The sequence below is a fragment of the Podarcis vaucheri genome (genome assembly GCF_965113315.1).
Source record: "Podarcis vaucheri genome assembly, chromosome: 6".
Lineage (NCBI taxonomy): Eukaryota > Metazoa > Chordata > Lepidosauria > Squamata > Lacertidae > Podarcis > Podarcis vaucheri.
The window spans coordinates 103,790,275-103,810,999 of NC_138764.1; the positions used below are offsets into that span (position 1 = coordinate 103,790,275).

General features: G+C 49.1%; 1 protein-coding gene across 2 annotated transcripts; it reads left to right on the forward strand.

Moving 5' to 3' along the window:
* The first annotated feature begins 307 nt into the window (after positions 1–307).
* TBC1D20 (TBC1 domain family member 20) lies at positions 308–20,011 on the forward strand. 2 transcript variants are annotated; one of them, XM_082226334.1, is made up of 8 exons: positions 308–508; positions 4,233–4,418; positions 5,020–5,100; positions 7,500–7,686; positions 10,537–10,638; positions 11,112–11,253; positions 13,810–13,919; positions 15,912–20,011. In XM_082226334.1, the coding sequence occupies exons 1-8, from the start codon at positions 463–465 to the stop codon at positions 16,168–16,170; spliced, it is 1,113 nt and encodes a 370-aa protein (XP_082082460.1). In that variant the 5' UTR covers positions 308–462; the 3' UTR covers positions 16,171–20,011. The 2 variants fall into 2 exon arrangements, with proteins under 2 accessions (XP_082082460.1, XP_082082459.1); XM_082226333.1 differs by having other exon boundaries at positions 318–508; positions 13,735–13,919.
* Positions 20,012–20,725: the final 714 nt, after the last annotated feature.

Here is a 20,725-nt window from a genome sequence, read left to right on the forward strand (position 1 = left end):
TAGGTGGGCATTGTGGTTCTTTAAATGTGTGCCAGCACATTATAAAATGGGCAGTGCTAAAAGGCTCTTTGGTTGGCAGCTTACACATAAAAGACAGCGTTTGCTCCCCTGCACTTTCTATCTCTATGTTCAACCTCCGAACCCTCTGCGTGCCGCTCTAGGCTTTCCCTGGGACATCTATGGTAAAGCCGCTGCGCTATCGAGCACAGAAACAGAGCAGTGAGAGGAAAGAGGAAGGCGGGTGCAACGCATGCGCGGTGGGCGCTGTGGACTCCTCTCCGGCGTGCGCTCGAGGCGCGGCGGTTGGCGGCTGCGGTGACGTCATTGGCAGGCGCCAGCCGAGGCGGGCAAGAAGCGAGAAGTGGGCGGAGCCTCGGGAGGGAGGAGTAAGGGAAGAGAGGAAAAAGAGACACGAAGCCGGAGAGGCCCGGCCGGGATGCTCCTCGGCGGCACCCAGAGACCATGGCCCTCCGGAGGCCGCCGCCGCACCAAGACAACGGGAGGCGAGGTACGCGGGCCGCTCGGCCGGCGGGGGTGCGAGGCCCTCGGCCGCCTTGACCGCCGGGCGCCTGAGGGGGGAAAGGGAGGCCTTGGCTCCGCTGAGGGGCGACGCGGCCCTGAGGGAGAAGGGGCGGGGCGGAGAGGAGGCCACGCCCCATCCCCTCGCTCAGGAGGCAGGAGCCAATCGGAGGCGGCCGTTCCGGGGGTGGGCGGGGCGACAGGTGACGCTTCCTCTCTTCTCAGACGTGTCAGGCAGAAGTCGAACAGGTGAAGCAACTGCGACTCCCGCCATCTGGTTCCCTGTGCAGTTGATTTAATTATTATTTTTTTTTTGGGGGGGAGGCAGATTATTCCAAGGCACTACAGTGGGAGGCCCCTTGAATGGGGGTGGGAGCATAGCTGTCAACTTTCGAATTTGAAAATAAGGGATCAGCTGCCTCACCTGTCCCGGAGACAGTCTACGGGATAGCTAACAATCCGGGAGAGCAGCAGGAAGCGGCGCTGAAATAAGGGAATTTCCCACAAAAAAAGGGAAGGTTGACAGCTATGGGTGGGAGGAAGCTGCTGCCCCCCCCCGCAGTGCTGAGACAGGTGTGTGTTCATGTCATTTCGCTTCCAGTGCAAAAGTGAAGTAGGTGGGCTTTTCTCAAGAGGGTTAGGACCCATCTGCAGGGATACTGCAGATAAGGTTTTCACTCTCTTTCTGATATGCGCATACTTTCACTTAACAAAATTTTTAAAAGGTAAAGGGACCCCTGACCATTAGGTCCAGTCGTGAACGACTCTGGGGTTGCAGCGCTCATCTTGCTTTATTGGCCAAGGGAGCCGGCATACAGCTTCTGGGTCATGTGGCCAGCAGGACTAAGCCGCTTCTGGTGAACCACAGCAGCACACAGAAACGCCGTTTACCTTCCCACCGGAGTGGTACCTATTTATCTACTTGCACTTTTACGTGTTTTCGAACTGCTAGGTTGGCAGGAGCAGGGACCGAACAACGGCAGCTCACCCCATCGTGGGGATTCGAACCGCCGACCTTCTGATCGGCAAGTCCTAGGCTCTGTGGTTAACCCACAGCGCCACCCACGACCCTTTAACAACATTTAGGTACCGTTTTATTGGAAAACCTGTAAGCAGTTTACAAGAAGTGTTGGAATAAAAGCAAATAAAACATTTACAAATGATTAAAATTAGCAGTAAAGGAAATTGAAACACAGCAGCTGCCTGGGTGAGGGCTGGAAGGCTCTTGGTCTAAGAGCTAACCTAGAAGTGGGGAACCTCGAGCTCAGGAACCAGGTGCCGCCGTTTCTACCTTTCATTCATTCATTTCATTTATTGGACTTATTAGACACTTGTTGCCCAAAGGTCTCCAAGCAACTTGCAGCAAAAAAAAGAAAAAAAAAGATATACAATATATAATATCATAGGACTTTCCCCAGGATAAACACCCTTCGCCAGCCCTGCTTTGCAACCTCCTTTTTGTCTGGCTAGAATGTGCTGTTAAACTCTGATTGAGAGGGATATGCATGCAGCTTTCTGTACAAAAGCAAAATTAGTATTCTTTGCTGCACCTACATTTGCTTCTGGCCCCACATACCACTGGTGTGCTGCCCTAGAAACATTGTGGCCCTCATAATGAAAAATTCCACACCTAACTGAATTATTCCTTTTAGACAGATAAGTTTTTAGCCACCCTCCTGCATGTATGCAATCCATTTCACTGTCGCCTGTGCCACTGCGGGGCTTCGTTTGGGGGAGAAACAGCACTTTACTCCACTCATACTTCTTCACTAAAGTCATGTGTGTGCAAAACAGAGTTGTCTCGGCTACTGCCGTCCTTGGGAACCAGAGCACTGAGGACCTTCCATTCCACTGTCATGACATCTGCGCAAATTAGCAATAAGGAGGATAGAGTGAAAGAGAAAGAAACCAGGGTCAATTTTTATTTAGACTGTGAGTCAAGTAGAAAGAAATCCTTCTTCTGTTTGCTCGTCTTGCTTATTTTGGGATGATTTCTGTCAAGTGGCATGTAGCTTTCCAAGTTCCAACATTATGTTCTGTAGAAACTGAGCACTCCTGAAATTTCCTGCCAAAACAACCCTCTGTATGTGGCTGGAAACGCAGAAGAGTTACACACTGCATAGCAAAGTTTTTAAGGCACTGCTGTAAACTGCAGGGGGTTGTGTAATTGGGGGTGTGTGTGAGGGTTTTTGGTGCCCTCCTTTTGGGTCATTTGTTGTCTTGCAAAACTATCCAGAGTGACAAGTTGCCTTGCCAAGTTAGAGCCCTTCAAATCAGCTCCCATCTGAATTCTAAGAGTGGGTGTTAAGGATGCAAATTGCACAAACAGAGTCTTATGAAAGAAGCTTTTAAATGCAAACTGGTCATGCTTCCACATATTTGGCTCCCTGAGGTTGTTGCTGCTCCCCACCCCCCACTGTCCTTCTTGCACTGGAGAAGTATATGAACATAAAACAAAGCAGCTGATTATCACCAGCTTTTTCTGGTGGCTCAGATCCAGATGTGTAGCAGTGTTCACAATGAAACTGCAAAAGGTTTAGATCTTTGGGAGCTTGTTGTATTGTGCTCAATGCATTTAGCCAGCTACTATGCATAACAGTCAGATATCCTTAAAAGGTTATGCTGGATCACGTGCTTGCTTTGTGCTTGCCTTATTACTGCTGGCAGGGACGCGGGCGGTGCTGTGGGTTAAACCACAGAGCCTAGGACTTGCCGATCAGAAGGTCGGCGGTTCGAATCCCCGTGACGGAGTGAGCTCCCGTTGCTTGGTCCCTGCTCCTGCCAACCTAGCAGTTCGAAAGCACGTCAAAGTGCAAGTAGATAAATAGGTACCGCTCTGGTGGGAAGGAAAACGGCATTTCCGTGTGCTGCTCTGGTTTGCCAGAAGTGGCTTGGTCATTCTGGCCACATGACCCGGAAGCTGTACGCCGGCTTCCTTGGCCAGTAAAGCGAGATGAGCGCCGCAACCCCAGAGTCAGCCACGACTGGACCTAATGGTCAGGGGTCCCTTTAGCCTTTACCTATTACTGCTGGCAGCCCAGCCAGATGGGTGGGGTATAAATAATAAAATTATTATTATTATTATTAACCTTTGCATTAAAAACAAATTGGCTAGTTTTTAGCAGCAGTCAAGTACCAAGTGCTACTGATGCAAGTGTTGCTTAGTTTGTGATTCATTGGAATGAGGTTACGTGTCTATGTTGGTGTGAAGAAAGCTTTCTGTGATGCAACACTTTCTGATGTGATTCTGTTGAGATGGAGAGTGTCACAGTGACTGAGGGTCAGGTCTTTTGAGTGTACAGTACCAAATTGTGTACAATACTAAACTGAAAGGAAAAAAGTGTCCTATGTGGCGCTTGAGCAGTTCTGTCTTTCGGAGCATTAAGCTAAAGATTCCATAAATGAAACAGCAGAGTGTCAGCAAAGAGGTCACAAAGTTAATAGCCTGCAAGATTTGCATTGGCCCATCTGATGTTTGTTGTGTCACCATTGCCTTTCGGTCAACTATTAGGTTTCTTCTTAAACAAGTTTATTAACTACACTGTAGAAAACACCCTGCCCTTAAGACTGTTTTGGTGGGTTGGCCAGTGTGATCTAGTGCCCCACTTTTCCCATCTTGTAAATAAATTACTGTCCCCTTTTGAGGCCACAATCATTAGCAGGCGAAACTGCTGTTAAGGCTGGTTTGAATTTGATTTTTGTTTCTCTCGCAGACTGTGATTCCAAGAAAAAAAGGAAAGAAGCAGAGATCTACCTGGCCCTGAGCAGCGAGCCTGTGGATGTTGCTGCACTCAGGCGCATGGCTATCAGCGAAGGGGGGCTTCTGATGGATGAGATCCGCTGTAGGGTGTGGCCAAAGCTGCTTAATGTGAACACAGAGGACCTGCCACCTCGGCCAGGTGAAGCCACATAACGCTTGCAATCTGGGGAAAGACTCTGGGAACCTTTGAGCTTGAGTGTGGGGTTAATTACTCAAACAAAGCACAGTTTGCATCTTGGTTTTATTTTTTATGTAATTGGAAAGCTCTCTTCCATTAACATGGCTTTTAGTATTCACACAGAGTTGTTCCGTGGCTTCACCCTCTTGCATATTTAATGCTATTAAAAAGCAGATCCAGGAATGGTTTAGAATAAAAATAAATAAATCCAGGAGTCCAGTAAAACTCCTCTTAGCTGCAGCCCCCACAAATGGCAGCAAATCCATTTGGAAGTGCAGCTGGTGGTGTCTGGTGCAATTAGCAGGCGAAGAGAAGCCTGTTCAGATGGCATTGCAATATGTGCTACCCTTAAGACTGATGTTTCCCTGGTGCTCAGAACCTGTGTTGTTAGTGTCCCATTGCATAGATCAAACCATGTTTTGAACAATGATGAGTACTTGTTAATAGGTATTCAGTTTCAGTTTTTATGGCTGTATTAAACACACTTCCCTCCTTAGTTCCTTGGGGCTGGTCCTCCTTTTGTGACTACTGTGGATTTGTGACACTCTTCTGTCCCTCCTAGGTGAGGAACTCCGAGAGGACAACAAAGATTACCAGCAAGTGTTGCTGGATGTGAGGCGATCTCTCCGACGCTTTCCTCCAGGTACAAAAAGCGCTCTCTCTGCTTCCAGCTGTGGGGTCTCTGCAGAAATCCCTTGGGTTGAAAGTAGAGATGACAGAGAATTTCATTTGGCCTGCATTTCTAGTGAAATGACCTAATTTACACCTCCCACACTTACACGCAGATTAAAATACAATCATCCTTTGGGATTTCACACTTCTCTGATTTCTTGGCTCAGAAAAAAAGTACTTATGAAATGTATGCAATGACATAGTGTTTTGCAGCAAAATGTACATTGAAATATTAATTTAGTTATGAATTTCCACACATATTTTGCTTTAAGAAATTATCAGATAAACGTGGAAATGGGACAGAACAGATTTAGGAATAAATACATGGAAAGTTGGCATGAGCTGGGAATAGACTGAACCATCTACCCCTAGTAGAAAACCATGATGCCTGAACTAGTTTAAGTTGATAGCTTAGACATGCTGCTTGCGATATTGTTGCCCTAGCAACACCCCAGTGGCCCAGAATAAGTGAGTCTTGAGGGAGGTCCTCTGTTTCTTTATCTGCGCTTGTGTTTTCACTCCCCACCAATGGGTGATGCTGCTGTATGCTTCATTTAGCTGCTGCTTGCCTCAGACCATGGTACTCTTCAGCCTGAAGTGAAAGAGCTGGTGACTCTTAATGTGCTAAGCTGAGTCACTTTGCCAGCAGATCCAGTTCAGAGAGAACTTCTCCGTGCAGAGAGAAGCTTCCTCTTCTGTTTGCCACTGGCAATCCTGCTGTATTTGATTGTGCAGGAAAGGGTCCTGTGTACTACCAGAGGGTGCTCATGTTTGCAGAATATCAACCCTGCTGGAAGAAATATCAACAACCTCAGATATTCAGATGACACAGCCTTGATGGCAGAAAGTGAGGAGGAATTAAAGAACCTTTTATTGAGGGTGAAAGAGGAGAGCGCAAAATATGGTCTGAAGCTCAACATCAAAAAAACGAAGATCAAGGCCACTGGTCCCATCACCTCCTGGCAAATAGAAGGGGAAGAAATGGAGGCAGTGAGAGATTTTACTTTCTTGGGCTCCATGATCACTGCAGATGGTGACAGCAGCCACGAAATTAAGAGACGCCTGCTTCTTGGGAGGAAAGCAATGACAAACCTAGACAGCATCTTAAAAAGTAGAGACATCACCTTGCCGACAAAGGTCCGTATAGTTAAAGCCATGGTTTTCCCAGTAGTGATGTATGGAAGTGAGAGCTGGACCATAAAGAAGGCTGATCGCCGAAGAATTGATGCTTTTAAATTCTGGTGCTGGAGGAGACTCTTGAGAGTCCCATGGACTGCAAGAAGAACAAACCGAATCATTCTTAAGGAAATCAGCCCTGAGTGCTCACTGGAAGGACAGATCCTGAAGCTGAGGCTCCAATACTTTGGCCACCTCATGAGAAGAGAAGACTCCCTGGAAAAGACCCTGATGCTGGGAAAGATGGAGGGCACAAGGAGAAGGGGACAACAGAGGACGAGATGGTTGGACAGTGTTCTCGAAGCTACCAGCATGAGTTTGACCAAACTGCGGGAGGCAGTGGAAGACAGGAGTGCCTGGCGTGCTCTGGTCCATGGAGTCACAAAGAGTCGGACACGACTAAACGACTAAACAACAACAACAAATATTTGTAGCTGAAAAGTTTGGAGCCTGAGTGCACAAGTGTAAACTACTCCCTTCTCTTGCACTGGAACAATTAGCCAATTGAAGGGTGTTGCGTTTTAAACTGTCTCAAGCCAGCTAAACACATGAAAATATGACCTTGCCTTGTGCCAAGTAATGTCATAGGTCCATCTAGCCTAGGCCCTGACTGTCTTTGGCGGCAGCTCTTCAAGATCACAGCAGGATCTTTTCCCCCCAAGTCCTGCTGCCGCCTAAGTTCATGAAGATGCAGCTGAAGGAACCAAACACTGAGTCTCCCTCTGAGCACCAGCAATATTTTGATATTCAATGAAGCTGCGAGGCTTGCGATTAAAATAAGAGATAAATTGCCTGGGAAATTATCAGATTTATTGCTTGAACCAAGGGATGCCCACCTTCAGAGAGAGATGCTGTAAAACTGCTATTACCAGGTTTCCTTGCAGGGATACAGTGACTGGTTAACTGCTTTATACTTGTAGTGCAGACTTACTGAGCTTCTGCTATTGAGTTTGGCCATGCGGGACTGCACACTGTATGCACAAGAAAGTAATGGGGCTGAGGAGGTAATTAACCCCCATCGTTAAATCCAGGAATCCCTTAATGACATAGCCTTTGGATCTATGTGTCTTCAGCTGGCAGGAGACAAGAGAGACAGGCAGCTGAAGTAACTCGTGTCACTGGGATGCAGGATGTTGTCATGTGGATGTTCTCAGCTGCCAACTCTCTGAACCCTTCTTGTTGCTCTCCCTGCAGGGATGCCAGATGAGCAGAGGGAGGGGCTGCAGGAAGAGCTGATTGACAGCATCCTGCAGGTCTTGCAACGGAACCCACAGCTTCACTACTACCAAGGCTACCACGACATCGTGGTCACGTTTCTGCTTGTGGTTGGAGAGAGACTGGCAACAGCCCTTGTGGAAAAGCTTTCAACTCATCACCTCAGGTACTCTTGTCTGCGATAGAGAGAACCCCTGGCTGCGGAGCTGGAAAGGAGTCATGGAGCAGGCTCCCGGGTTTGCTGCGCAGTGGCGAATTCACATGGCGACCTACCTGGGTTCCAGGAATAGGTTAGCGGTGGCTGTTAGGTCCCTGCTGCAGAATGGTGCCTCTGCCTTTAACAAGGAGCGAGCCAGAAAGAATAGTCCACACAGTGAAAACAAGGGTGCTCATGTTGCTCCTTACCTTGGAACCCCCAGATCTCCAACTTTCTCTCTCTGAGCCAGGGGTCAGCAACCTTTTTCAGCCATGGGCCGGTCCACTCTCCTTCAGACCTTGTGGGGGGGGGGCGGACTATATTTTTTTGGGGGGGAATGCCTCACAAATAACCCAGAGATGCATTTTAAATAAAAGCAGACATTCTACTCATGTAAAAACACGCTGATTCCCAGACCGTCTGCAGACCAGATTGAGAAGGCGATTGGGCCGGATGGGGCCGCATCCGGCGCATGGGCCTTAATTTGCCTCCCCCTGCTCTGAGCACATCCAATGGGATTTACATAGGAAGCTCCCTTATATTGAGTCAGACCATTGGTCTACCTAGCTTGGTGTTGCCTACATTGACTGGTAGCTGCTCTCTCTGCTTTCAGGCAGAGAACATGCCCAGCCTTACCTGCAAACGCCAGGGATTGAACCTGGCACCTTTTTGCATGCAAAACATGTTCTCTAACACTAAGCTCTGGCCCTTCCCATTAAGTGTCTTTCCTGCCACAGTGGGTCTTAAAGCCTTTGTACTGTGCATCAGCCTCCCGCTAAGGGAGCTGGGGTTGGTTCTTGAGTGCAGCTGCCTAGTGCATGTGTTCTTTCCACTTCCCGCTGTTTGCAGCCTCCCAACCTCCCAATGAGGGTTTAAAAGGGACGCGGGTGGCACTGTGGTCTAAACCACAGAGCCTAGGGCTTGCCAATCAGAAGGTCAGCGGTTCGAATCCCCGTGACAGGGTGAGCTCCCATTTCTCGGTTCCTTCTCCTGCCCACCTAGCAGTTTGAAAGCATGTCAAAGTGCAAGTAGATAAATAGGTACTGCTCTGGCAGGAAGGTAAACGGCGTTTCCGTGCGCTGCTCTGGTTCGCCAGAAGCAGCTTAGTCATGCTGGCCACATGACCCAGAAGCTGTCTGCAGACAAACGCCGGCTCCCTTGGCTTATGGAGTGAGATGAGCGGGCAACCCCAGAGTCGTCCACGACTGGACCTAATGGTCAGGGGTACCTTTACCTTTAATGACAGTTAAACGTCCCCTACCTCCTGACTGTTAGCTTGCTCAGTTGGAGGAGGGACATGCCAGGCGCTTCTGAAGGGAGAAGTCCAATTCCCCTCCTCTCTGAACCACATTCTCTGCAGGTCACCCAGGTTTATTAAAAAAATTAAAGGGTAGGTTTTAACATTGTGCTATTACAAACGTTCCATCTGTGCAAGCATATTAGGTTGCCAGATGGAATGACTCCCCCTTCCCCCCGTTCTGGGGTTTCTGCCACCCACTCCAGGGCCAAGGTAGGGTGGGCAAGGAGAAGGAAGCCCCACTGTGCAAGCAAAAGCCCTTACGGAGGGCTTCCACTGATGGGTTTGTTGGGTGAATCCCACCCAAAGATTCAACACCTCCTTCCTGCACTTCCATTGGGCTTCTGTAATAAGAGATGGTTGAAGCCCAGGTCCTTTGCTATAGACATTGCACCCTTCCTAGGACTGTGCTACCTAAAGTTCCCAGGAACTGTTCTGCCCAGGAATCAGCATTGTGTTGCTTTTGCTGTTGCTTCTTGATGTAGATTAGAAAACGTTCTGCTGCACTTTGATAAGGCGGTGGTAGTTCTGCCCAACTCAGTGAAAAAGCGCAGTGGGGAAGGGACTGGAGAGCAGACTGGATGGATTAAAATCTTCTGGGTAGAAGTAAGAGGACATAATCTATTCTGATCTTATTGTAACTGCAATACAAACAGAGTTGCAATACGCACAATATAACAGTCTTAAAAGAGGACAAAGAAAAAATGTATTTCACTGTGCTGTGGGATGGCAGGTGCAGTTATAAGGGAGGCTGAGGAATGCCTGAGGCTTTGCTGCTGCTCTTTCCCAATTTCCACCCATTGTTATCTTGTTTGCAATGGGAGGGACTGGGCAGCTGTGAGAGTTAAGTATTCCAGTCCCAAACAAAAGCCAGGCCAGCCTCCTGCAGAGAAATCACTCTCACACCCTTTCTAAATACTAACTAGAAGTTGAGGCAAAGGTTGAAGGAGTGTGTTAAATCTACAGAGCCTGCTGGGAGAGAGGGTTGTTTTTCCCAGACTCTTCTCAGCTTTTGCAGAAACGTTAGTGGCTAGTGGCAATGGCCAGTTTCTGAACCTAGCATCTACTTTCAATCTGTGTCGAAGCAATTGTGGCATTCACAGTGCACCAAGCCCCTTGTGAACATAGTTTTCTCAAGAACATAAAGTGTGTTGTTGTTTTCCAAAAGCAAGCCATGACTTTGGACTCACGCCTTCTGGGTTTCTGCATGTTTTTCTGCTGGAGTCCTGGTGACTTTCCTTTTCTAAAATAAAAAAAATTGGACCTGCACGGTCACTTGTCTTTCTCCATTGCAACAGCCTCTCTTGTGTTCAAGTTTGTACACTTGCCGGCTGCTTACTGTGAGTGAGCCTCTGGTTGTTGGAACCAAAAAGTATCCCATCTCCTATTCCCACTTCCCTGGGCATTTGGGTATCTCTTGGCTTGTGGTCTGCTTTGCACCGTTTGCTGTCTGTGATAAACAAGAGAGCATTTGCTTCACACTGCCTCATGCCTTGGCTGACCAGACTTGCTTTGCCTGGCAGGGATTTTATGGACCCGACAATGGACAACACCAAGCACATCTTAAACTACCTGATGCCCATTATAGACCAGGTGAATCCAGAATTGCACGACTTCATGCAGAGGTAGGTAGAAGTGCTGCACTTTCCTTTTTAAAAAAAATGCATGCAATTGAAGGTTAACTCTAGGAAGTCCTCCTTTACTGCTTCCTAGCATGACTGAACAGTGCCTTTTTCAGCGTCCCTCTCGAGAAGCAAAACTTGGAGAATTTGGCGATGCAGTTAGTGGCTTCTAGGCCTTCTGTGTCCATATTCCTTTGTATTCTCTGAGAAATAGAATTAGAAGCGACCTTGAAGTGGGACATCCAAAAGCATTTCTGATAGGCAGAATCCTGTTCAGTCTTGGCAACCTCCAAGGAAGAAGATGCCACAAGGCTCTTTTGATAGCTTGTCCCTTCCTGAATTGCTGCTGAATCCCATGCCATATCACGAGGAGAACAGCCATCCCAGATGCAACTTGCAACCGGGGGGGAAATGGTTGAGCAAACGGGATGCTTTGCCTTGACCCTTTTGTTTCTTTGTTCCTCTTTTTTGCACAGAGCTGAAGTGGGGACCATTTTTGCTCTCAGCTGGCTGATCACCTGGTTTGGACACGTGCTGTCTGACTTCAGACACGTTGTGCGGTTGTACGACTTCTTCCTGGCATGCCATCCGCTAATGCCAATCTACTTTGCAGCAGTGGTAGGTGTGGCAGCAGTGGAACATGAACCAAACCAGGCTGTGCTTTTTGCTTCCCGCCCCACTCTTTAAAATGATTTAAGGTGCATAGAGCTGCAAGAGACAGCTTTGCTGCTTAGTGGCTTCTTTGCCTTCAGCACAGAGTTCCAGTTGCAAACCTTCCATCAAGAAAACAAGCTTGAGTCTGTAGCAAAGAGTATCTGCTTCTCCTCCTTGCATTAAGCTATTATAATAATAATTTCTTATTTATACCCCACCCATCTGGCTGAGTTTCCCCAGCCACTCTGGGCGGCTCCCAATCGAGTGTTAAAAACAATACAGCATTAAATATTAAAAACTTCCCTAAACAGGGCTGCCTTCAGATGTCTTTTAAAGATAGGATAGCTGCTTATTTCCTTCACATCTGAAGGGAGAGTGTTCCACAGGGTGGGTGCCACTACCGAGAAGGCCCTCTGTCTGGTTCCCTGTAACCTCCCTTCTTGCAGCGATGGAACCGCCAGAAGGCCCTCGGCGCTGGTTCTCAGTGTCCAGGCTGAATGATGGGGGTGGAGATGCTCCTTCAGGTATACTGGACCAAGGCCATTTAGGGCTTTAAAGGTCATCACCAACACTTTGAATTGTGCTCAGAAATGTACTGGGAGCCATTGTAGGTCTTTCAAGACCGGTGTTATGTGGTCTCAGCGGCTGCTCCCAGTCACCAGTCTAGCTGCCACATTCTGGATTAATTGCAGTTTCCGGATCACCTTCAAAGGTAGCCCCACGTAGAGCGCATTGCAGTAGTCCAAGTGGGAGATAACTAGAGCATATTATTATTATCATCATCAGTTTTGCTGTGCTTGGGCAGAGAAGTGCAGAGGAGTTTCACAGAAAACGTTGCCAGCAGTCCATACCATAGGGATGGGAAATATTCTGCATGTTGGAGAGCAAGGCTGCTGTTTGTCAGAGGACGATGGATCATTACTTGGGACCTATCCATAAAGTCAAGGGTGAGCTGCTGCTGTGGAGCCATGCGTGCTTGTGCTCTCGTTCTCTTGCTCCTGGCAGCTCTCACATGCAGCAGCAGCAGCAGCAGCACAAGGGCTGCATCTGGTTGCCTGGAGGAAATTTTGACTTGCCACAGTTCATGGAATCATATAACTTTTAGAGTTGGAAGAGACCCCAAGGGGCATCTGGTCCAACTCTCTGCAATACAGCAAAATTATAAGGGAGACAAATGGACTGCATATCACTTCCTATTTCCAAACTACAAACAGGATCATACCCAAAGGGTTTAGAGTGGAACCCTCCTTGCAGCTGCTTTGGCAGGGACCTTTTCCTTTTTTTAAAAAAAAATGGAATTTTATTTACAACATAACATAACCCCCCCCAATACAGAAATCCACCCTCATTAAATGTAACATACAATGAGCATAACATACAACAGTAGAAACAACAAAATAAAAGACTTCCTTTATCCTGTATCTGGCCTCCTTATTTACTTCTTATAAGCTGTTTCCTTTATGAATAATTATTAATATTTTTCTAATTATAACTTAAATATCCACAAAGTCTCCTGCAGACATTAATCGAAACAAGTCCAGGTATGTATTTTAGGGCACTGTTTTGTGAAGTATTCTCTGCATTTCCCCCATGCTTTTTGAAACTCTTGTCACACGAGATCACAGGTGGCAGGGACCTTTTGAACCCTTGGCGACGGTAGTCCTGTGACAGGGAAGTATTGGCGCCGTGCGCCACCTAAGCTGAGTAATAATAATAATAATATTTATTTATTTATACCCCACCCTCCCCAGCCAAGGCCGGGCTCAGGGCGGCTAACAAGCAATAATAAAAACAAGTTGAATGAACACAACTTAAAAACAACATTAAAATAACAACATTAAATATTGAAGCATTAAAATATTAAAATGCAGCCTCATCACAGGAGGAGAAAGGAAAAAGAAAAAAGAAAGAGGGGGAGGGAATCAAATTGACTCCAAGCCAAAGGCCAGGCAGAACAACTCTGTCTTACAGGCCCTGCGGAAAGAAATCAGATCCTGCAGGGCCCTGGTCTCAGGAGACAGTGCGTTCCACCAGGCCGGAGCCAGTGTTGAAAAGGCCTTGGCTCTGGTTGAAGCTAATCTAACTTCCTTGGGGCCCGGGACCTCTAGGGTGTGGCTATTTATGGACCTTGAGGCTCTCCGTGGGGCATACCAGGCGAGGCGGTCCCGTAGGTATGAGGGTCCTAGGCCGTGAAGGGCTTTAAAGGTGAAAACCAGCACCTTAAATCTGACCCTGTACTCCACCGGCAGCCAGTGCAGCTGGAAAAGCATTGGGTGAATATGCTCCCATGGCAGAGACCCCGTGAGGAGCCTCGCTTCAGCATTCTGCACCCATTGGAGTTTCTGGGACAGCTTCAAGGGCAGCCCCGCATAGAGCGAATTACAGTAGTCAAGCCTGGAGGTGACCGTCGCATGGATCACTGAGTTGCTGCTTGCTTCTCTGCAGATCGTGCTCCATCGCGCACCGGAGGTTCTCGCCTGTGAGTGTGACATGGCCTCCGTCCACCATCTTTTATCGCAGATCCCACAAGACCTTCCGTACGAGACCCTGATCAGTCGAGCTGGAGACCTCTTCGTTCAGTTTCCACCCTCGGAACTTGCCCGGGAGGCTGCTCAGCAGCAAGCCGAAAGGTGGGTAATGACAGGCTTTAGTTGGGGCGTTAGTGGAGATGTAGCGCAGTGTACTCCTCCTGGGGTCGTTTGTCCACCTTGGGTCCCCACCATGTCCTCTGCTCTCACATGAGGCTCCTAGAAGCTGTCAGCATGCGACACGGCCACACCCCGGGAACGGCTTTGACTGGCCAGCTAAACCAGGTGAGGGTAGCGGGTGGATCTCAAACCCCCAGTGAGTTAGGGACTTCCCCTGCATGTGAAGACAGGCTCTGGTGGATTGGGCGAGACCAGTCGTGGGTCCAGCAGTCGAAAAGGCAGTTTGTGCACATGCTGGCCACACTACCAGCAGTACAGTGGTGCCTCGCAAGACGAAATTGATTCGTTCCGCAAGTCTCTTCGTCTTGCGAGTTTTTCGTCTTGCGATGCACGGTTTCCCATAGGAATGCATTGAAAATCAATTAATGCGTTCCTAGGGAAACTGCCTTCAGACCAGGTCCGGGGACAGTCTGTCCCCGGACCTCTTCTGAAGGCTGGGGGGGGGGGGGACAAGGGCTTTTCTTCCCACCTCCAGCATTTTAAAAAACCCCGGGACAGCGGAGGACTTCTCCGCTGTCCGGGCGATCTTAAAATGCTGGCGGGCGGCATTTTAAAATCGCCCTGGGACAGTGGAGGACTTCTCCGCTGTCCGGGGCGATGTAAAAGCCCCTGGGAAGGCAGGCAGGGGGGACAAAGACTTTCGCCCCCGGCCCGCCTTCAGAAGGTGTTCCCGCCCCCCTGCCCGGCTTCGGAGCAGCGTTCCGAAGCCCGGCGGCGGCGGGAGGAGGCGTTCCCGCCCCACCGCCCGGCTTCGGAGGAGGTCCGAGGACAGTGGGGAAGACGCGCTGCGCTTCCCCGCTGTCCCGGATATTTCCCTATGGGCTGTCGTCTTGCGAAGCAAGCCCATAGGGAAATTTGTCTTGCGAAGCGCCTCCAAAACGGAAAACCCTTTCGTCTAGCGGGTTTTCCGTCTTGCGAGGCGTTCGTCTTGCGAGGTACCACTGTACTGAGGAATTCAGAAAGAAGCAGAGATTTCTCCTCCATGTGCCAAAAAGGCAACCCACTCTCTGCCTTTAAAACTTCAGTTTGAGAAAAGTAGCTTGCCCTTTCAGCAGTTGAGTTTTCACTCCGTAGCTGCTTATGTCGTCTGCTGCAGCAGAAAAAAGGAGCAAGAAACCCAAACAGCGGCCCTGAAAGATAAAGAGCGCGTGAGAGCTCCACTCTCCTCTTCTGAGCATCTCAAATATCCGTTGTCCCTTTTGCCTGTTGTGTAAGATAAGGTCACTCAAGGTTTCTACAAGTGCCGTCTCCTGGCTCTGATAACAGCTGCAGACCGGTTTGATCGCCTGCTGGCTGTGGGTCTCAGATGTTGCCTGTGTAGACAGAATGGGGCTGGCTGCTTGTTTCTAGGTATCCATGCGAGTTCAGCAAGCAAGGTCATTTCAGCAGTTCAGGAAACTCTGATCATCTGCTCTTCCATTCCCTCGTCTGAGGTGGACTGATCCCTAGGAAGTGAGCTTCCAGCCCATATCCTTTTAAGAGAACCAAACCTGAGAATTTTAACTTGTGTTAAAGTTGCTAGTTTCCAAGATCCGGAAAACAAAACTTAACTTTGGGGGTGCTTTCCACATTTATTGTGATACCCTGAGCCAGCATGGTGTAGTGGTTAAGAGCGGTAGACTCGTAATCCGGGGAACCGGGTTCGCGTCTCCGCTCCTCCACATGCAGCTGCTGGGTGACCTTGGGCTAGTCACACTTCTCTGAAGTCTCTCAGCCCCACTCACCTCACAGAGTGTTTGTTGTGGGGGAGGAAGGGAAAGGAGAATGTGAGCCGCTTTGAGACTCCTTCGTGCAGTGATAAAGCAGGATATCAAATCCAAATTCCTCCTCCTCCTTCTCCACAGCAGGAGAACCATATCCTGCCTGTCTGTTTGGAATGACGTGCCCGGCCTCTGTTTCCTTCTTCCCCTACAGGACGGCTGCTTCCACCTTCAAAGACTTTGAGCTGGCTTCGGCCCAGCAGCGGCCCGACACGGTTCTCCGGCAGCGCTTCAGAGAGCGGCTCCGCGCGGAGGAGCGGGCCAAGATGATCTTGGCAACGAAACCAAGGACCAACCGCTTTGTCAAGCTGGCAGTCATGGGGCTGACGGTGGCACTTGGCGCGGCAGCTTTGGCTGTGGTGAAGAGCGCGCTCGAGTGGGCACCCAAATTTGAACTCCAGATATTCCCCTGAGAGTCGAGGAGGAAGTTCCCAGCTTACCGTGTCCTGCTTGGTGCGCCAGGCATAGGCAGCCATGTCTGCAGAAGGCAAATTGGGTTTTTGAAGCCCCTGCTCTCTTTCCTGCCCCCCCCTCCTGCAACCTGCCTTACTAATTCAAGCCACCAAGGCCTGGACCTGCAGTCATCCTGCTCTCACCTCCTCTTCGTCATCCTCCCTGAGCATCCAGAGCCTCTGGGGAACCTCTTTCGGAACAAGGGAAGTGGCTGCCTTGGTTACTACAAAGCTAAAGAACCTCATTTTTTGCTGTGCTTCCTGCCCTGTTCATGGGCCTGTAGCCTGTGTAGCGCTTGAGAGAAGTTCCATTCTTCCCTCCGGGTGTTTGGCAAAATGGGAGAGAAAGAAACAGAAGAATATTTTCAGGGACGGTGCTGGTTCTGCAATATTAACTGAGATGGGGTGAGGGGAGATGAGTCTGGGCCCAGCCGTTCAGAGGTGTCCTCCCCTCCTTTCCCTCTCACCTATTTAGTTGCCTGCATTCCTAGATGTGGAACTGAAGAGGCAGTTTCCGACAAGTCAAAACACTGGGAATCTGCTTGTTTCTGCTTTTGAGGTTTGCAGCAGATTGGCTCACGTTATCTCTCTCAACTGCGAAGCCTGCAGCAGGGGTTGCAAGCATATGAACATGTTTCATCTTGGAGACCATGTAGCTGTCACCCAGCCACCCACAGCACAGCTTTTTCTCTCAGCCAGGCCTGAGTAGGAAATTCTGCATCTGGCGCATGAGGAGTTACTCCTTGGAACATGGTCCATTATGGCTTTCAGGGTTATTTCTGTTGCTACCATCTTGCAAAATCAATAGCAGCAGTTTCCGTTAATGATCTTTCCGTTAAGGGAAAGATCTTCCTGTTGTGAAATTTCGCCCTGTTGCAGGACCAACGTAGTTGATGTGGAAAGAAAAGTGCTTTAAAAGATCTGAGCCACTAACAGAAATAGACGTATTGTCATGCACGAAGGGTTTTCCAGAAACTGTCCACTCAATCCAAAGTCCCAGGCACTCCATAGATCAACCCCCATGCACCTCTACCTCCTTCCTCTGCTAACAAACCCTCACAAGTGTCCTTACCTAATTTACACAGCTGAGTCCTTTTTCCCTGATGGCAATTATGTATTCAGTCACCTGTAAAACTACCTTCTCAGTCGGCCAAGCATTACTGTGGAGGGCAAAGGAAAGTCCAAACCAAGGACCCAACTGCTTGGTCAAACTGGCAGCCCTGAGGCTGATGGTAATGCTGCGTTCGCCAACTTTGTCACGTTTGAGCAGACAGCAGAGCACTTGGGACCTGTGGCCTTTTGCTATCTGCTGCGATGAACTCATTCCAACAGCGACGGAAGCCCAGGTTGCTCCCTCTACCCTAGAAGATGAGCAGACTTGGCCATTCAAAAGGAGCAGCTCCCAGAGGACGCCACCGTGCCTGGAGCCCTTAACGACACGGTAGAAAGGCCTAGAGCTAACCAGTGCATGCATTTGTTTTGCTTTTAAGAGTGCTGGATTCTGCTGTGCATTGGGATTTGCAGTCACCAGAAAGACAGGGAACAGAAAAACAGAGAGACCTCCTTTTACCTGTTTTGCCTGCTGGGAATATCTTCTCACCAAGCCAAGAACTGACCCCGGAAGGACACATTGCTGCCTCTCTATTTGGGTTGTGCTTCCTGCAACCAAATCATTCAGCTATTGGTGTCTTTTGGGGGGATCTTTTCTTCTCCAGTGGGGCAGTGCCGTTCAGCTTGGGTGGGAGGCAGATCAACCTGCCACCCATTGGTTGTGGGCCTTGTGGTATCAGTAAGCCGTGGGTGTGGGGATACCAGCATGTCCCATGAGCAACAGTGAAAAGCAGGGAGGTGTCATCTTAGTCCTCGGTAGCCAATGCAGTGCTCTCCAGATGTTAAACTACAGCTCCCATCATCCCTGAGGAAGTTGGGAGTGCAGTACCTGAAATATCCACATTGGCTACGCCTTTCTCAAGTGGCCACAGTGTGGATCGTAGCGTTCCTCTGGAAGAGCAGGGGCTTGAATGATTGACACCTGCCGCAAGGGCTGTGGCTTTTCGTTACCAGATGGTGTGGGATGGAAGAAACACGTGAAGCATTATTTTACTAAGCACTTTATGAAAATCAAGGCTAAAAGATGAAGACTTAGAAGGAGGCCTAACTATCCCTTGTGGGTTTTCTTCTTGCCTTAGCAGAAAATGGTTTCCTAGCAGGTTCAGACACTTTCCATTTGAGGTATATATGAGACCTATGGAAGCTGCACCTGCAGCCTGAACGAGGCTGGATGCAGCCTTGGCCTGAAGCTATTCCATGTTATTCAGGCAGCAGAATGCAGAAAAAGGTTTAAGACAGGCACCCTCTTCCCTCTGCTCCTTGTGGCAATGATGGGCTGACTTCTGGTTTATTAAAATGGAAGAGTCATTTCCTCTTTCACACGATCTACCACCAGATACAGATATGTATTAAAACCCCCAAATTTCAGCAGGTCTAGAATCTGCAGAAACGAAACTTCGTGCAGCGGTGGCGAGGGGAAGGTTTGTTTCAGGATCAGCATTCACCAGCTTTTTAAGCTGAAAGCACACAATACCAGCTGATTACAATTAGCGGAATCTTCTAGTAAAGTGAGACTGCAGCACTTGAGGTTTGAATGCTCTCATATGCGAGATAATATTCTCTGTGTGTTGAAAACTAGCCTGTCAGGGGAAAGGGTTCAGCCTAGTTTTTCCCCACCCACCCCCACATGCTTTTTTCTGCCTGCGGGGAGGACATCGCCTGAAGCCTGGAGTGATAACTGTAAGGCAAGCTTTGCCACTTGATTTAGCTGAAAGTATAAACTGACCCTTGTTATCCCAGAGGGAAGAGCAGTACAAGTGAGCGCAAACACTTTGCTCTCCATTGACTGCAATGAAGGGAGAAACTCATGCATCAAGAATAAACCACATGGAAGACCATCATGTATGTGAAGCCACAGGAGGTGGGACTAACCTTTTATCTCCATCCTTTTAGCTGTGCAGAGACAAGAGTTAAGCCCCAGGCTGCCTCTTCCCTCTGATGTGCATCGCTGCAGGCTGGTGAATTCGACAGCCACATAACTCTGCCTTTGTGTCTCCTGCAAAGTCGCTGACTCTGCTTGCGGTAACTGTTGGAATTCGTGCCGAAGCAGGTGGCCACCATGAATGCATTTGGTGACACGCTACAGTTTTGCCAGGTTCCCTAAAGCAGAGTGTCCCTTCGACTTTGGGGACTGAACCATTACTGTAGCCTGCCTGCTAACACTAGGAAACCACTGAGCAGCCTGTTGAATTTTGCAACTAGCCAGGCTTGTAAGGCGGCCTGCTGGTCTACGTAGTTGCAGACCAGTAGCAAAACCAGGTGGTTTAAGTGACACCCAGCTAGGCCACTTGCATAGACTAGCAGGCTCCCTTTGTTGGTGCTCCTTCACGACTCGTGCAGGCCTCGCTGTTGCCAACCCGCAATAGATACGGCAACAGGTGTGTCAAAAAAAATGAGCACTTTCTGAAGGGGAGAGGCAGCTGGAAGAAGAAACAGCTGCTGCCGTTACAGGCTGCAACGCCAGACGTCCTGGGTCAAAATCATGGCCAGGGAGATGCCCGCCAACTCTAAGCCACCTTCCGTGGGGAAATCGGTTGTTTCTTTCCTCGTGCATAAGCGTTCTCTGATGAAGTTGCTACTCTGTATAAAGATTATACATATGTATGTAAAATGCAGATTTGTACAAGGCTTGTAATTGTGTAAAAAAAAATACCCCAACAACCAAATAAACACTATACCCACTTACTAAACAGATGCGTTTGCAGCACTGTGTTTCCTCCTCTTCCCTGACCCACTTTGACTCGTTTTAGCTGCTTGCTAGTCTCTGGTATATGGGATGCGGGTGACGCTGTGGTCTAAACCACAGAGCCTAGGGCTTGCTGATCAGAAGGTCAGCGGTTTGAATCCCTGCGACGGGGTGCGCTCCCGTTGCTCGGTCCCTGCTCCTGCCAACCTAGCAGTTCGAAAGCACGTCAAAGTGCAAGTAGATAAATAGGTACCGCTCCGGTGGGAAGGTAAACGGCGTTTCTGTGCGCTGCTCTGGTTCACCAGAAGCGGCTTAGTCATGCTGGCCACATGACCCGGAGGCTGTAAGCCGGCTCTCTCGGCCAGTAAAGCGAGATGAGCACCGCAACCCCAGAGTCGTCCGCAAATGGACTTAACGGTCAGGGGTCCCTTTACCTTTACCATCTGGTATGTAATACCAGTTCCTGGGGAGAGCCCTGTTGTCCCCTCTGAGCTTCCTTTATGCATCTGTTCAGCCACTGCGAGAATTAGGGGTCTCCTTTGGCCTGATCCCACAGGCGTCGTTCTCCCTGCATGTGACGGAACAAGTTATCTGCTTTTCATGGGGTTGACCCCGCTATGTATAATAAGGCTGCCCTAAGCAGCAGCTGCTTTGAACAATCTCTGCCTGGAGGCAGGCCTACGTGGATTAGCCCTCCCTGCTTTTTTAAAAGTCTGCTAT

Excerpts from the sequence above, each read along its gene's own strand:
- TBC1D20 (XM_082226333.1), top strand. The coding sequence starts at position 463 with ATGGCCCTCCGGAGGCCGCCGCCGCACCAAGACAACGGGAGGCGAG. Across the intron at positions 509-4,232 it reads CCAAGACAACGGGAGGCGAG|ACTGTGATTCCAAGAAAAAA; the intron begins GTACGCGGGCCG and ends TTTCTCTCGCAG. Across the intron at positions 13,920-15,911 it reads GCTCAGCAGCAAGCCGAAAG|GACGGCTGCTTCCACCTTCA; the intron begins GTGGGTAATGAC and ends CTTCCCCTACAG.